Here is a 15,303-nt window from a genome sequence, read left to right on the forward strand (position 1 = left end):
CAGGTTGGAGAGGTCTGCATGTATATGGCAACCGTGAGGTTCTTGGATGGATGCATGCATGCAAAGCCAAAGAGGAGAGAGGTTTGCATGTATATGGCAGCTGTGAGATCCTTGGATGGGTGGATGCATGCATGCATGCAAAGCCAGGTTGGAGAGGTCTGCATGTATATGGCAACCGTGAGGTTCTTGGATGGATGCATGCATGCAAAGCCGGAGAGGAGAGAGGTCTGCATGTATAATGTAACCGTGAGGTTCTTGGATGGATGCATGCGTGCATGCATGCAATTGCAAACACCGCAGCTCATAAGCCAGCACCGCCAAACTCAACCGGCCTCTTCTCCCAGCATAAGCCTTTGTATCATTTTGCATGGGCCAGAAAAATAGCATTCGTTTCCCATGCTTGCCAATCGCTATGGCAACAGGTGGGAGCAGGGATGGAGGGCTGTCGCTGCGCACCGCGCCGTCCCCTTTGCACAGAGCGGCATATCTCAACCAGCAGATCCTTTTGAGGGGGCTTCTCAATACGACGGGAGCCAGCCCCGACTCACGATCACAAGCTAAACCCAAATAGGAATTGAAGGCACCAACACCGCTCTGACCTGCCGTGGGCTTCCTGAGCTCTCAGGGACACAAGAATTGCTCTACCCTAGTCTGTAGTCCAAATACGCGTGAGAGCTTAAAGCTGGTGTTTTCCAGGGGGCTTCGAGTCCAAAAATGCTGAGGACCCCCGGCACGGACTCAAGAGGTGTGAGGGGTCCGGGTTTCCCAGGTGTCAGTGTAATGGCAAAGGCCGCTGATGCAGAGGGGCTCTCCCCATGCCACCAAGCAGCGGTCTGAGGATGGCGATGTGCTCACAGGCAAGCAGTGACCCCCCTCTCCCAGCCCTCTCCGGTCGATAAATCTTGACAACCGCTCCAAGAGTGCAAGAAAGGAGCCAAGATCATCGATCTCCCCTCGGACAGCAGGAGCACAGTCGGAGGGCGAGATCTCGCTGTTAAATCATCAGGTAGACGTCCCCTTCCACCCCCATGCCTCAGGCTGGGTCTGCTGGTAAGGGATGCCACCAAAATGCCAGCACCCCGGGGCTGGAGTGCGTTTAGATCTGTTGCGATGGGTGCTTTTTGCTTGGTAGGATGAATTGCTCCTGCCTCCCCCTGCCAGGATGTCCCCCCTCCCTTCTCCACGCGGCCTCATTAGGGATTCAGCAGCTTTCTCCCTACTCAGCCCCAACCAGCCATCCCCCATGTCAGTCCCAGCAGGTGACAAGGGCACTTTGTTCTCACCTGACCCCTGAATCTCTCTCCGCCGTCCGATGAAGGTCGCAGCATTTCAGTCTCAACACAGATTACATGGCTGGGCTCCAGGCACCAAGACAAACCCACCCCTTCTCCTTTGCAGGCCGCAGCCAGCACTAGGAAAACTTGGGGATCCTGGAGCTCCACCAGCCCAGATGCCTACTTCCAGCCTCGCACTATAGGAAGTCCCATTTCCTCTCCCCAAAATGCCCCTCCGGAGGTCAGAGCTGCAGCACCATGTTGCTAAGCTTGGGTGGAGGGTGCTCAACATAGGGACCCCTCCTGACCACGGGGAGCTGAGGCAGGAGGCAGGCGAGGATGTGCATGCTAATTCTGGCCCTTATGACAACATGGAAACAGCTGCATTTAAAAATGCCTGACAGAGGGAGACAACAGACCCCCTCCTTCCCTCCCGTCCCCACCCCCCGCCACGCCACTCTGCTCAGCAAAGCTTCATCCTGGAACTGCCAACACAACTTAATTTTAAAACACTAATGCATGCATCTCTCTCTCTCCCTCTCTCTCTCTCTCTATTATTAATTTCTGCTGAGCTAGACCCTACGGGTGAGACCTTGCATGAATGCCCAGAGAGCGCGAGCCCCGGTCTGGAAGCATTTGCAGATGAAGGAGGACAGGCAGGAGAAATGCAGAGAAACAGCAGCACTGCTGTTCCCATTTCCCAGATGGCGAACAGAAGTGCCAAGAAGCAAAAGCGACTTGCCCAACGTTGCACAGAAGTGGGCATCGGACCCACATCTCCCATGTCCTCACTTAGCGTCTTCAACTGCAAACCTGTCTGGATGTCCAGACACGATGACAAGGGACATGGTATACAGGCGATGGGAGAACAGAGATGGTTTGCAATGCTCCCTGGCAAAGGTTCAGGGTGTGGGCAGCCTTGTTCCAGTCCAGCTGGTGGGTCACAAGCAAGCCATCGACCTCCAGAGAGGAGGCAGAGCCAAGATGAAGGGCGTTGTAAGGACACAGCACTTGCTGGCTGCACCTTGGGATGAAGACGAAAGCTCGTCTCTGCCGAGCTCGTTTGCAGGGGGGGCAGAGAAGAGGCAGAAGTGAAGGACCGTCTGCCCTCACCCACCAGCCCTGTCTTTCATTATCCCTCTTTCTCCTTACAAAAGCTGGACAGGCCGCCCCTGTCCTCAGCCAGGCCATGCACTGCACATCAGGGAGAATCTGCCGGGCAGGGTCCCTCTGGGAAGCTGCTCCTGGATGCAAAGAGATCCAGAGAAAATGGAAGGGAAGGAAGGGGGAAAAAATCCCAGCATCACTGGACCTCAGTAAAGGAGGCAATAAATGTCATGGGACACCTCTCAGCTTCTCTCCCAAACTCCTATGCATCTAGGCATGCCCTAGGCACAGGCTCAAAACCTCCTCTTCCAGATGCACGGTCACTCCCATGCAGCGAAGCAGGGAGCATCACTTTGTATGGTGCAATAGTGCAAGCACTTCAAGCTAGGGGGTCTCAACCCCTCCCCGAGGGTCCAGAAATTTGGCAGTGTTCATAGCCAGTCCCTCACTGAAAAAACATCTGAACCTGCGAGCAGCTCCGGAGGCCAGATACGATGCGCACCGGTATGCAACTGGATCTGGAGAGCAGGGTTGCAGCCGTGGACCAACCCCATGTGCTGACCCTGCATGGGATCTGGCCGTGGACTGACCCCACAAACCACTCCTTTGGCCCACAGAGCTGTACGGCATTGCTTTAAGCCATCGCTTGCTCCATAAGAGGTTCCCAAAAATAGAGTACAGAGCGAGCAAGCCCAGTAGCTTTACCCCACTTTCCCCTGTACCAGCAGTTCAAAGGAAACAGGACCCAGGTCTAAACTGTTCCCAGTGCCTTCATTTTCAAAGCTCGTAGCCAGTGAACTTTTGCCAACCCTGCTGGGCTCCGGATTGTGCTTCATTGCAAAGGGTCCCTCCAGCCAACGCTGTCGAGAAGGACGAAGAAAGAGCCGCCCACATGACGGGCCATCTATCGTGCCATCATAGAGCACGGGCAGATCAATGCATCCTTCTCCAATGGTCTTGCATCCTTGAAAAGCTGCCCTCCCGCCCTGCAGACAGCACGAGGACGGCAGGGTTTCACCAAGGCTTCCCCACAAGAAGTGCTCCAGCAAGCTCTGGCTGCTCCGGCCCGGATCAACCCCAATGCGCTGTGTCAGAAACAGCAATGAGCTGCTCCTACCATCTTCAGCTGCCGCCCTGGTTACCTCAAACCAAGCTGAGCCACGCTGCAAGCTGGGAGGGGCGAAGAACCCCCTCCCTGAAGCAAGGCGGGTGCTTGTGCAAAGCAATTAAGTGTTAACTCACAATTACCAGACTATTCCCACCCTCCGCTCCAGGCCAGGAGCTGGTGCGACCGCGACTCAGGAAAGCAGCATGATGATTTCCAAGCTTCAGGCTGTCACTACGTTGCTCGATACCTCATGCAAACATCCAGGCACGATGCAAGACTATGCAACGGTGCCTGGGAAAGTCCTTGCTGTTTTTGAGCAATCTCAGTGCATTGCTAGATAGGGGTGTCCCTAGGGAGATCTGTGCCCCGTGCGGACAGTGCTCACAGCGAGAGGAAGCCCCTGCCCATCAGTGCCCTCAATGAAGTGGGTGGGAGAGGGCAGCAGAAGGGGAGAATAAAAGCTTTTGTGTAAGAAGGTGGCTAGAAAGGCCAGTGCAAATGCCCAGATGCAGTGTACTGGGATTTGTGGAGCTACCGTGATGCTGGCAAGGGTCTGCGGTGCGGTCACAGCATTAGCTCGGGACCCGGGTTCGACTCCCAGCTCTCTCACAGCCTGCCTGGGTTGCACCTCGAGCCTCTTATCTCAGCTTCCCTTGCTCCCCTTCATCACACATACCTCGTTATTCCTCCTTCCTGGACTTACTCGTCGTCTGGAAGGATCCCAAAGGGATCTGCAGGCAGGGATGTCTCCAATGCCTTACCGCTGAGCTGCGGCCACCTCTGGGGTGGAACGCCACCGCTGTTTCTCAGCACCCAGTAACAGGGCATGGCGCTGTGAGATCTCAAGCCGTGCAGCGAGCTGTCCGGGTACAATCACTCCCAGTGGCTGGGTCACAAGAGTCCCACTCGAATCTCATTACAGTGCCTGAAACCTAGTGACCTTGAGGGTCTACTTCCTCACAGCATCTCTCCAAGGTTGCACCTCGAGCAGTCCCGTGTCCCTGCCAACAAGCCAGGGCACTGGTTGAACAGACGATGCCACCGACTGAATCATAAGCCCAACTCCTGGAGGCACCTGGGGTTACCAGGCCGCTCTCATCCAAGCACCGAGCACATCTGGGCTCATGCTGACCATGCTAGAGGCAACAAGGCTGCAATAACCACTGCTGTCCATCGCTGCCCCATCCTGCTCAGACAGGACATCAAACTGCTCCAAAACAGGCAGCAGGGACGAATGGAAGGAAAACACACCCGAAAGCAGGCTCACAAGACCTCAAAAGTGCAGGCTGCAACCCTGACTAGCACATTCAAAGCCCTGTTATCATGTCTAAATTGGTGCCTCTGTGTGCTACGTGATGGGCTATGGAGCTCGAAGCAAACAGGCCACTGATTCAAACTGGCTTCATGCAAAATGAGACCAACATCTCCCCTGAAACAACAGGCTGGCAACCTCAGTGAGGTGGGCTGCATCCTGCCGGGGACTGGATGGTCTCCAGATAAGTTTAGACACATGCACAGCGCAAGCAGGGTCTGCCTTGAAGACTGCCCCCTCTTCGCTTCCCCCAAGGAGGGCTCCATCCCTGCTGACATGCAGCAGGGGGGGTACCTGGGGGGTCTGCCCACCTGTTCCCGGGCTCCATCCCTAGCATTGCACATGCCAGGGTGATCAGTTCGTCCCAAAGCCTTGCACACAAATAAGACCAGGGTAGCTTCACGCCGGTAGGGCAGGTGATGAGCATCTACCTGGGCTAGGACAGCCAGCACGAGCCAGGGGAGAGGAGGAGGAAGGCAGGAAATACTAGCAGACAGCGGAGAATCTATTCACATATTCTTTTCGTCTTACTTCACACACCGGGATAAGCTTCTCGGCATCCAGGGCTGTCACAAATCACGAGAGAAATAAGGCCGCTGCCACCTGCCCCATCGCTAGCCTCACAGCTGCAGGGTGATGACCCTGAGCATTTACACATGCTGTAACCCATTCATCTTCCCTTCTCCCTGGTCCGCCGCACGCCTATTCAATATAGCAGCCAAATTCGCCCTGGCTGGGGAGAAGCATGACCCCTGCACCCCGATTTGGGTCATGAGGATGCTGACGTCGGGAGTTACTGGGGGTCTACATCAGTAACAGCCTGCCCTGCTGTAGGGCTCAGGACTGGGCCCTCGGGGTGGAGAGAGGGGCTCCATGCACACTGCCCAATGAAAGTCAGCAGCAAAGCCCCAATTTGGACACTACCATTGGTGTAAATCAGCACAGAGCCTAGTCCTGCGGGCTCTCCCTCCTGGCTCAGCTCCCTACCCCGACTGATCAGCACAAGTAAGGCCGTCCCTGTGCAAACCCTAGGGTTAGGGTTAGGGGGGCTGAAACCATGCAGGGTGCACAGCTCAAGGACTCCAGGGGCAGCTGAGCATGCAATCCCTGCCCCCGCACAGCTTATCCCACAGATCAGAGGCTCGTCTCAACCTTGCATGCAGCTTCTGGGGCTGTTTCCCAACTCCCTGGGGAACTGCAGGTGTTTCCCAATATTCAGGCATCCTGCGGTGGGTGTCACAACGCTGCCTGGGGCCGGGGAAACAGTGCAGCGCCCCGTGCGTGACACAGCCGGCAGCCGGAAACGGGTGCAATGTCGGGAATTCCCAGGGAGAAGCTGCCAGTTCACGGAGCAGGGGCTGACCCCCATCTCTGCAAGGCAGGGCTCGAGAGAGAAGGTCTATCCAGGGCGTGCATCACCAGCAAAGATGACTCGAGTCTTGCAGGCCAGTTAAGAGTCCTGGACCCCAGCCCTGTGCGGGGCTTTGCAGCTGCAGAGGGATGAGTCTTGCACCATGAGCTGCCTTTGCTGTGCATGTGCTCATGGTTTAACACAAGGGACAGGCTTCCTCACAGTGCAAAGGGGCTAACGGGGCCTGAGAGCCGATGCCTGCATGGCTTTCTTCCCTCCCTTCTGCAAACCGCACCATCCTCTGCCCCCATGTCGGAAGCCTTGTGCCGAGCTGGACACAATCCCACACTTCATGAACGGCTCCGAGCTGAGCGCGTGCCAGAAGAGGCTGCGAGGATTACAACACATTTCCTGCAGAGAAAATGACTCAATGGAGATGGTATGAGAGCTCGCTCTATTCAAGGAGCCCCGGCCTCGGCGTCTGTCACTGAGATGAGTCAGAAGGTGAGGGCCAAGGGTTTGCTCCCCGGATCTGACAGGAAGGAAAGATCAGCACGTGCTAGTCCTTGCCCTGCCACCGGTTCACTGAGTCACCCTGGGCAAGTCACTCATTCTGCCTTCATTTCACCAGCAGATGAGACCGGCTAGAATGAAAATGGTTGTGAGGTTGAGAGACACAACTGGTGAGGAGAGGCTGAGGGAAATGGGCTGATTTAGTCTGCAGAAGAGAAGACCGAGGGGGATTGAATAGCAGCCTTCACCTCCCCGAAGAAGGGGTTGCAAAGAGATGGACTGGTCTCAGTGGAGAGATCTGACAGAAGGAGCAATGGGCTCAAGTTGCAGCAAGGGAAGTTGAGGATGGATATTGAGAGAGTTTCTCACGAGGAGGGTGGTGAAGCACTGGAACAGGTTACCCAGAGAGGTGGTGGACTCTCCGTCCTTGGAGGTTTTGAAGACCCAGCTAGATAAAGCCTCGTCTGGGATGATGTAGTTGGGGCTGGTCCTGCTTGGAGCAGGGGTTGGACTAGATGTGACCTCCTGAGCTCCCTTCTAACATTCATTTTTCTATGATTGTATGAGTGGCGTGACGCTGGTCTCTGCAGGGCACTCAAATGGATGCTGCTTAGACAGGCCTTTGCATGCACGCTTGTCACTGTGGTGTCTGAGGGCTTGCACAGCCAGTGCAAACAGCTAGCACACTTCCACACCAGGTTTACATAGATGCCTTCTGCAGTCAGGACTTTAAATACCCAATACAACATCGCTTCAGCACTCCCAAATTATGATTGTTTCTTTTTTTTTAGCACTAAACACACCAGTCTAAAGGCTAAGAGATGAAAATGGACATCCTACATGGAAGAGAGCATGCAAAGTGCAAAATCCACTGCATCCACTTCCCCAAGATATCACAGCGGTCTTACCTGAGCCAGTGCTGAGCGTGGCCATCTCCAGCCACAGAGTAAGCAGCAGGGCGCAGCGCAACTTCATCCTGTCGATGCAAACACAGAGACGTCCCAGTTACTTGCAAATCTATTTCTCCCAGGCCAGGATTTTTTTTCCTTTATTGTCTTTATTCAACCTCTGTCCAGCGGTTGCTACAAACCCAACTGTTCTGTTTGCAAATAGTTTGCAGATAGCGTGAGGCTCCTAAGCCCTGAAGGTTATGGCTGGGAAGAGGGGTCTTGAGTTACCCATTTGGGCTCATAGCAACAAATCAAGGGTTTCATATGTGCCTAGGTGCTACTGTCCCCTGTCAAGTCCGTGTGCATGTCGTGGGAAAGAATATAAACCCCGAGCCATCGCTTTACAAACTCAGGAGTTTCACCCACGTGGCCCAGTGCTGCCAGCAGATAACCAGTGACAGAAGAAAGGTAGAAGAGTGTTTGCAGGTTTTCTAGTGGGCAGATAACGACTTACCCATCGCCGAAACACATCCGAGAACAATGCCTGACCACCGAGACCCGAACAAAGTGTTTGCAGATGGCTTGCAAGGGGGAAAAGAGACTGCAGTTGTTCACCCAGCCCCAGGGAGCACCTTGCCTGCAAGGAGGGCTAGGGTGTCAGCTGGCAACAACTTCCACCTGGATCCCAGTGTCATCTGGTGACCTCCGAGATCTGCTGAGGTTGGTTTATAAGGAGCAAATCCCTCCTGCCTTCTAGTGGACTTCAGACTAGCATCCTGGTCAAAGGGGATTGATACCTATAACCAGGAACCAATGCCAGGTCGACCGAGTCCCACACCAGCACTTTATCCGCCGTGGTCCCCTCTGGACCGAGATGCAGAAATCCCGGCCCATCTCCATGCCTCACAAATCCTCCCAGTCATTAAAACAAAGCTTCCCCTCCATCTCCAGGTTTTCCCTGGATGCCAGCTATAAGTGGCTGCTTATGAAAGCTGACATTTATTAGATGCTCTAATTAGTGGGACTAAAGACTTCATTTGCTATTCCCAGGCGCCGTTAGCTCTTCGAGGGAGGAGAGGTGCATTAACAGGAGTTAGGCAAACTCTCCAAGAAGCTGGCTTTTGCCCCCAAATACATGTGGGCCCTTGGAGGCCGGGAGCAGGGAGCAACCTAGGTTTAGAAATCACCGAGAAAGCTCGGTGAAATCCAGCTGTGGCTTTAGGAGCTTCATTTCAAGTTCGTGCATTGGAAAGCAGGGCCCTGCCGGAGAAAGAAGCGGAGGACAGGAGCTGAGAAGAGCTCACCCACCTCCAGACCCTCATGAAAGCAGCGGAGATAGGCTATAAGCCTATGAGCCAGCCCAGTGCTCCTCTGGCCGGACTCCCTACATGCACATAGCACAGGCAGCCTGCTTTCTCCCAGCCTGAGCCCAGATCTCCCAGCTTGGGAGACATCCAGGATGCGCACAGAAGTGCTCTGTGCACCTTTCACAGCGCTGTAATTTAGAGCACTTTTTAAAGCACTATAAAGTTACAACACTATTAACCATGACAGACGTGCGGTGTTTGGAGGGCCCTGAGCCTCCCTGGACGTCCCCGGCTAGGAGGCAGGGGATGCTCTGCGGCCTCCTGGGGCTTCTCCACTGGTCAGAAATGTGTACAGAAGTTATTTAAAGCACTGTGCGCTGCTAAACTGCTGTAAAACACGGTGCTGCAAATTTAATACCTCGTTTAACAAGGGTTAATTTAAAGCACTATACCCATTTTTTAAAGTGCAGTAAAGCCATGCATTTCTCTTAAGTCATAGCAATAAAGCACTTTAAAAGGCGAAAAAAGCAATGTCTTTACACACCCCCAGTCTTGGCTTGGTGAGGGAAAGGCTGCTGCACCCTGGGGGAGTGGGCCCAACAGATAATCACACTCCCATTACAGATCTGCCCCTGAGTGGGTCCAATAGATAATCACACTCCCATTACAGATCTGCCCCTTATTTCTGGCCTAAATTTATCAGCCATGCTGAAGAACAATAAGAGCTCTACGAATAGTGGGTCGTCGTAGCCTGCTAGCCAAAAAAAAAAAAGAGAGTGGGGGAGATAAGGAATCAGAAGTTTCATTTTTGTTTGAGCAGAAATGAAACAGTTCTGGTTTTTCTCAGCATAAAGAAAAAGCCAAAGGGAAAATAAAACCCCATGCAATAAAGAGTGCAGCAGCCTTTTTACTTTTTCCTTCTCCTTCAAGCAAGCAAATGTCAAAATGGAAATGCCAAGAAAAGAAAGACTCAGACGGACACGTGGGGAAGGGACAAGCTGCGTCCGTCTCCCCCGTTTCTGGCCTGTGGAAGCTCTCCAGCAGATTTCACCTGAATTGCAAGTGTTTTTTTTGGCCAATGCAAAGCGGCAAGTCCGAATGAATAACCGATCTGTCCAGGCGTCAGTCCAGCCCCGCTGGCATGCTCCAGGGGAGAGGGCTGGGCTGGGCATGGGGACCTGAGACATCAGGCTTTTCTATTTGTTGCTTGTGAGCTGATTTCTTTGCTCTGGGAGCCGAGATTTAAGCTCTGATCTTTTCCTGACGTTTCTGTCATCCAAACCAAAATCCAGCCCTGCATTACAGCAGCCCCTGGGTTCATCAGCCAACAGGCGCTGTGACCTGCTCACATCCCTCAAGAAGGATGAAAACCCCTGTTCATTTTTCCCGTTCCAGGCTGGAGAGGGATGCAGCATCCTCCGAGTTGAGAGCAGAGAGCTGACGGTACGAGCGAGAAAGGAGGATATATTTAAGCAGAGGTAGGGGAAAGCAAAGCAGAAGCCAGGGTAAAGATGCATCTTATAGACCAACTGAACCACAAGATGCATACGCTCTTGTGCCGAGCATGCTATATATGTCAAGTCCTTTCCCCCTTTGCAGCAATGAATCTGCTTGACTCTTAGCCCCCAAATCAGCTCTCGTCCAAGCTGTTGTCACCACCGACTATGGCAGGGCCCCTCCTGCTCATGCCAGGCTGAGTTTGGCCTGTGGTCCTCCAACCAGCTATTGCATCCCTACCGGTGGGAATGCAAATCCTGCAAAGGACTACATTTTGTACCCACTGACTGCATGCATGAGAGTTTGTACTATCGAGTCGTTCTGCTGAGACTCTTAGGTCTCCAGTCCTGCAAGAAAACAGCTCCCCAAAGCAGGGAGCATGTCCCCAGCTCGGCCCCTTGACCATCCATCCATCCGCTCTTTTTTCCATCTTGCCCGCTGTACAGCCGGGGGCCGGGCAGCAGGTGGGAATACAAAACTGGGAGCATCCTCCCGGACCGTGGAGTTCAGTCACCTCCATTCATAGGCAAGCACTAACCCAAGAAATGCCCACACCCGCTCCTTCAACACTCAGCTGCGAGGCACAATGTCCAAAACACCAAGAACACCCCAAACTCGCCACAGGTAACGGCGCGGGAGAGGACGGCACTGCTAATGCCCTACCCCTGCGGGGACAAGGAAGTGATTAGCTCAGAGACACTCAGTGGATCCCAGGAAAATTAAACCCTCAAGTTTTCCATTTGTTGGGCAGAGAAAAGGAGAGACAAAGAGGGGAAAAAAAGAATATCAATAAGCTGCTTCCATGACCTGAAGTTAAGAAAACCAATGAAATATTCTTCTTGCTCAGCTAAAAAGCTGAATGTCTTACACATCAAATTAAAAATGATAGATATATTACACATATCACTATAGTGTGTGTGTATGTCATTGTATATATGTATGTTTTATTACGTACATATAGCTTTATATAGTTTTGTGTGTATATGTGCATGTATATATTGCATGCACACTATATATAGTTATATATAGTTGCGTTTGTATGTGTGCATATACATCTATATATTACACATGCACTCAGGGTTATACATGTTTAGTGATATATACACATGCACGCAGGGTTGTGTGTGTGTAGTTACATATAGTTGTGTGTGTGTGCGCATGTATACATATATATTGCACACACTATAGTTGTGTGTGTGCATTTTTATATATAGATACCTATAGCTATAGATAGATTTCTCTATAGAAACCTATAGATCTATATCTATTTAGAGAGATAGATTTATCTATCTAGAGAGATAGACATATAGATTTCTATAGATATATACATCTGGTTTCTGTGCTGCTGAAGAACTGGGGGCTGCTCAGGGTTCGATTCCACTGGAAAGGGAAATGTAAAACATATCTATATCTCTATATCTGTTTTACGTTTCCCTTTCCAGTGGAAGCCAAACCTGAGCAGTCCCCCAGTTCTTCAGCAATGTCTCAGCCCTTTCCAAACTAATTTATTTTTGGCATCTGCCTTGGTGCTTGAAGTTAAGTGAGAGCTGAGCTCCAAGTGACTCCTGCCCTGTCTTCCCAACATCCCTGCTCCTTCTGGAGAACAACCTCCGATTTGTCACTCATCTGCCTTTGCCCTCCCCACCTCCAGCGCCTGTAAAGATCTGACAGGTTTTCACTTTTCACCGAGGACTCAACTCCGCTCTCTGCAGAACAAAAGCTCCCTTCAAATCCTTGCCATGAAGTGCTCTGGCTGAAAGGACAGTGAAAGGCAGGGAAGGGTTTTGGGAGGCAGGGATGCTGGAAAGCTTGCAGAGGTTTGGAAGGAGCGTGGCAGCTTGCTTTCTTCATGCAATTCTCCCTTAAACCCCTCGAGGTGGAGGGAAACTGAGGCAATCACTGAGCTGCTCAGCAGGATGGAGGACGGGGGATTGACTCCATTTTGGGGGATGTGCTGCTTGCTCCCCATCTACCCATCTGCGTCTCTCCTCTTGGACTCGGGCTCCTGCGAGAAGCACCGGGCGGTCTCTCCAGGCTGGGCCATGCAGCACATGCATGTCTCCATCCACGGCACCCAGCGCAGATAGTACTGACTCTACCCCGGCGGGACTGGAGGTAGGTGGCACGCTGCAGCATCCGTGCCCTTGACACCAATGCACCTTGCACCTGGCCAGTCCCTCCAGGCTGAGAAGGCAAGTCTGGTTTCAGGACTCCTTGCTCAAGCTGAGGACCAAGGGGCCAGGTCGCTCTCTCCCGCCTGGCCTGGCTCTGCAGGAGAGCGGAGGAAGCTGATAAATGCAGGCCACGCTCCAGTTAGCAAAACCCTGCTCCTCGTTGATACCCCTGGGGCAAAACTACCCTGAGTCCTTTGAGTCCCGCAGCACTGGGGAACACAACACGGTCTCCGCAACACAAAACAGGGGTGGATTTCCTCTTCCTGCCACTTCCACACACAGGGAATACGCACACATGCAGCTCAGCCCCTCTGGAGAGCCCAACCCAGCATCCTCCTATGCAACAAGTGCTGGGGAGGTGGGTTGGGCGATTGCTATTGTTTGTTAACCCGACTATTCAGGGGACATGAGAAAGAGAAGTGTAATTAGAGCAAAGAAGCCAAGAGCATCCAAGAAAGAAAAAAGGAAAGAAAAGGGGCTGCCGGCGAAAGCAGCCACAAACACACAAATAAGTGCACTAATGGAGGCTCTGAAAGGCCCTTCAGGCCGGCTGAGTAAAGCAAACAACAAGGGAAGTTACTGTAGCATGAACCACCCGGGCTCCATTTAGCTGGGATCAGCCGCATCGGTCTTCTGCAGGCCAGGCTGGCTGCGGGTTATCCACGCCGTGGCGCGTTCACACGTCCTCCCGAGAGCCCTTCCGAGCCGCGCAACGCCAGGCTGAACAGTGGGGATGGGAAGGCAGGCTCTGGTCTCTCCCCCTTGGAAGCTGCATTCATTAATGTCTCCCCTCCTAGGCGTCTTTTAAGGATGAAGCGGAGACAACGGTCAAAACTCAGCTTAGAAACCCACTGGTCCATCTGCTCGGCACCCCTTCCTCCCCGCCATGCCGGTGAGATGCTGCAGGGATGGTTTCTAAAGGCTGAACCCTGCCCCGGGATAGGGAAGTGTCTCTCCTCTCCATCCGGCTGCGACTTCGGGACAGCCAGTAGAGCCGTACCCCTGTAACATTGCAAAAGAAATACTGAGCACATTGCTGAGAGATCAGCTGGAAGGCCTGCGAGACCTGCCTTTCACCCCTGGAGGGAGATGGGGGGCTTGGAAAGCCCAAATGCCACCCCCTGCTCTGCTACAGGCTTCCTACACCACCTCGGGCATGTCACTTAGCTTCTGTGCCTCTCCTCCCATGGGACAAAGGGAGGCAAAGTGCTGGCCAGAGCGTTGCATAGGTGGGGGACAGCAAGAGCTTATTGTGTAGCCTCACAACAGAACTAGATGCGTAACGAGAGGCCTTTCGGATGGATTGCAGAGAAACAACCGAATGGACCCAAAACACGGGGTTTCCCCCCTCTAGGATGTCATTTCCCAGGACCTCACCTGGGAAAAGAAAAGGAAAAAATCCCATCGATCTCCTGGATTTTCTCAGGGCACAGAAATTCCCAGTCCCTCTCGAGGCGCCCACCGAACGCAGCAAAGGGGACCGTGCAAGGAGGAGAGAAAGGAGCATGGCAGGGAGGAAGGGGTGCAGATGGGAGCCCTGGACCATTCCCAGCCCCTGGGCTTTGCCCATTTGCACATCCAGGGAAGCAGTCCCAGGTGAGACAAGGGTTTGCAGCAGGGCTAACATGCACTATCCAGGCTGGGGACAGGGGAGGGGAGAAGGTCTGTGGCAAGGATGTGGGTGGGGATCATATTGGCATTGCCGTGCCCCCCTTCCCGGCTCTGCAGAGATCCTCCTGCTCCGATTACATGCTGCTTTGCTGGCTGCATCCTCGGCATCTGTTCAGCAAGCCAAGCACGCTGCGTTCCCTACATTTCGAACCCACCAGCCCCATAATAAGCCCCACCTTGGAGCACGCGCACGCCTGAGCGAGACAAATAAACACCGGGGACTATAATCGAGAGATCTGTCGAGCGGGCCACGGAGAGGGAGGCTGAAGCACAGCTAAGAAATCAACCGGCGGCAGCAACGAGCACACGCGGAGCAGCGCGAGCTGCAGTCAGCAAGAGCGTGGCCGTGCTGCAGCGCCGTCTCCAGCCGGGAGCCTCTATTTTGTACGTCTGAATAGCCGGGAAATGAAACGCTTCCAGCAGCGACACCGAGTCCTCTGGCACCCCAAAATGACTTAGCAAGCTAAGTCCAGTGATTCTCACCTGGCACCCTGGGGTGCCTCGAGAGCCTTTCAAGGGTGCTGCGGGGTGCCACACGATGCACTCTTAGGTGTGCAAACATGGTTAAGCAGATATAGCCAGAGATTTCCAATACAGACAAGGCTCTTTGGGTAAATGTCTGCCTATGTCCTTAGACCAACACGGCTACAACCAACACCCCCGAGATTTCAACTAGCAACCCGGAGTTCAGGGGAGGGGGGAAGGCAACCTCTGCAACACAAAACGGGGGTGGATTTCCTCTTTCTGCCACTTCCATACGCTGGGGAATATGCACACATGCAGCTCAGCCCCTCTGGAAAGCCCTGTGGCGGGCCAGTAGGGGGCGCTCCTGCGTTGAGCCGCCCACCTCCCTGCGCCCGACCACCTTCCAGGCTCCGAGTGCCTCCCTTAGGGTGCCTCCCGTCCGGCCGACCCCTTCCCTGGAGCACACCCGCTAGCCTGGGGTTCCCGCTGCCACCATCCAAGGCTCTGGACTCACTTCTGGCTCTGCGCACCTTGGAAAACACAGGCCTGATCGTCCAATGGGTGCTAGACCCAGTACAAGCACTTGGGGCACTTCCCAAGTCAGGGGCTGATTAGGAAGCCTCCCTTAGTCCAC

The 15,303-nt window shown here is 53.5% G+C and overlaps 1 protein-coding gene across 5 annotated transcripts in view; it reads right to left on the reverse strand.

Annotated features, from left to right (window-relative positions):
* IL1RAP (interleukin 1 receptor accessory protein) overlaps positions 1 to 15,303 on the reverse strand; it is a 61,153-nt gene that overhangs the window by 29,986 nt on the left and 15,864 nt on the right. For 4 of the 5 annotated variants that reach the window (XR_003095615.1, XR_003095616.1, XM_025211726.1 and 1 more), the window contains exons 2-3: positions 13,114 to 13,334; positions 7,574 to 7,641 (exon numbers count right to left, since the gene is read on the reverse strand). Coding sequence is in view for 3 of the 5 variants with exons in the window: in XM_025211726.1 (XP_025067511.1) it covers positions 7,574 to 7,641; positions 13,114 to 13,139 (94 nt within the window). In the remaining 2 variants the exon portion in view is untranslated. The remainder of the gene's footprint in view (positions 1 to 7,573; positions 7,642 to 13,113; positions 13,335 to 15,303) is intronic. The other variant, XM_006030142.2, reaches the window with a different exon arrangement.

This window comes from Alligator sinensis, unplaced genomic scaffold (genome assembly GCF_000455745.1).
Source record: "Alligator sinensis unplaced genomic scaffold, ASM45574v1 scaffold697_1, whole genome shotgun sequence".
Taxonomy (NCBI): domain Eukaryota; kingdom Metazoa; phylum Chordata; order Crocodylia; family Alligatoridae; genus Alligator; species Alligator sinensis.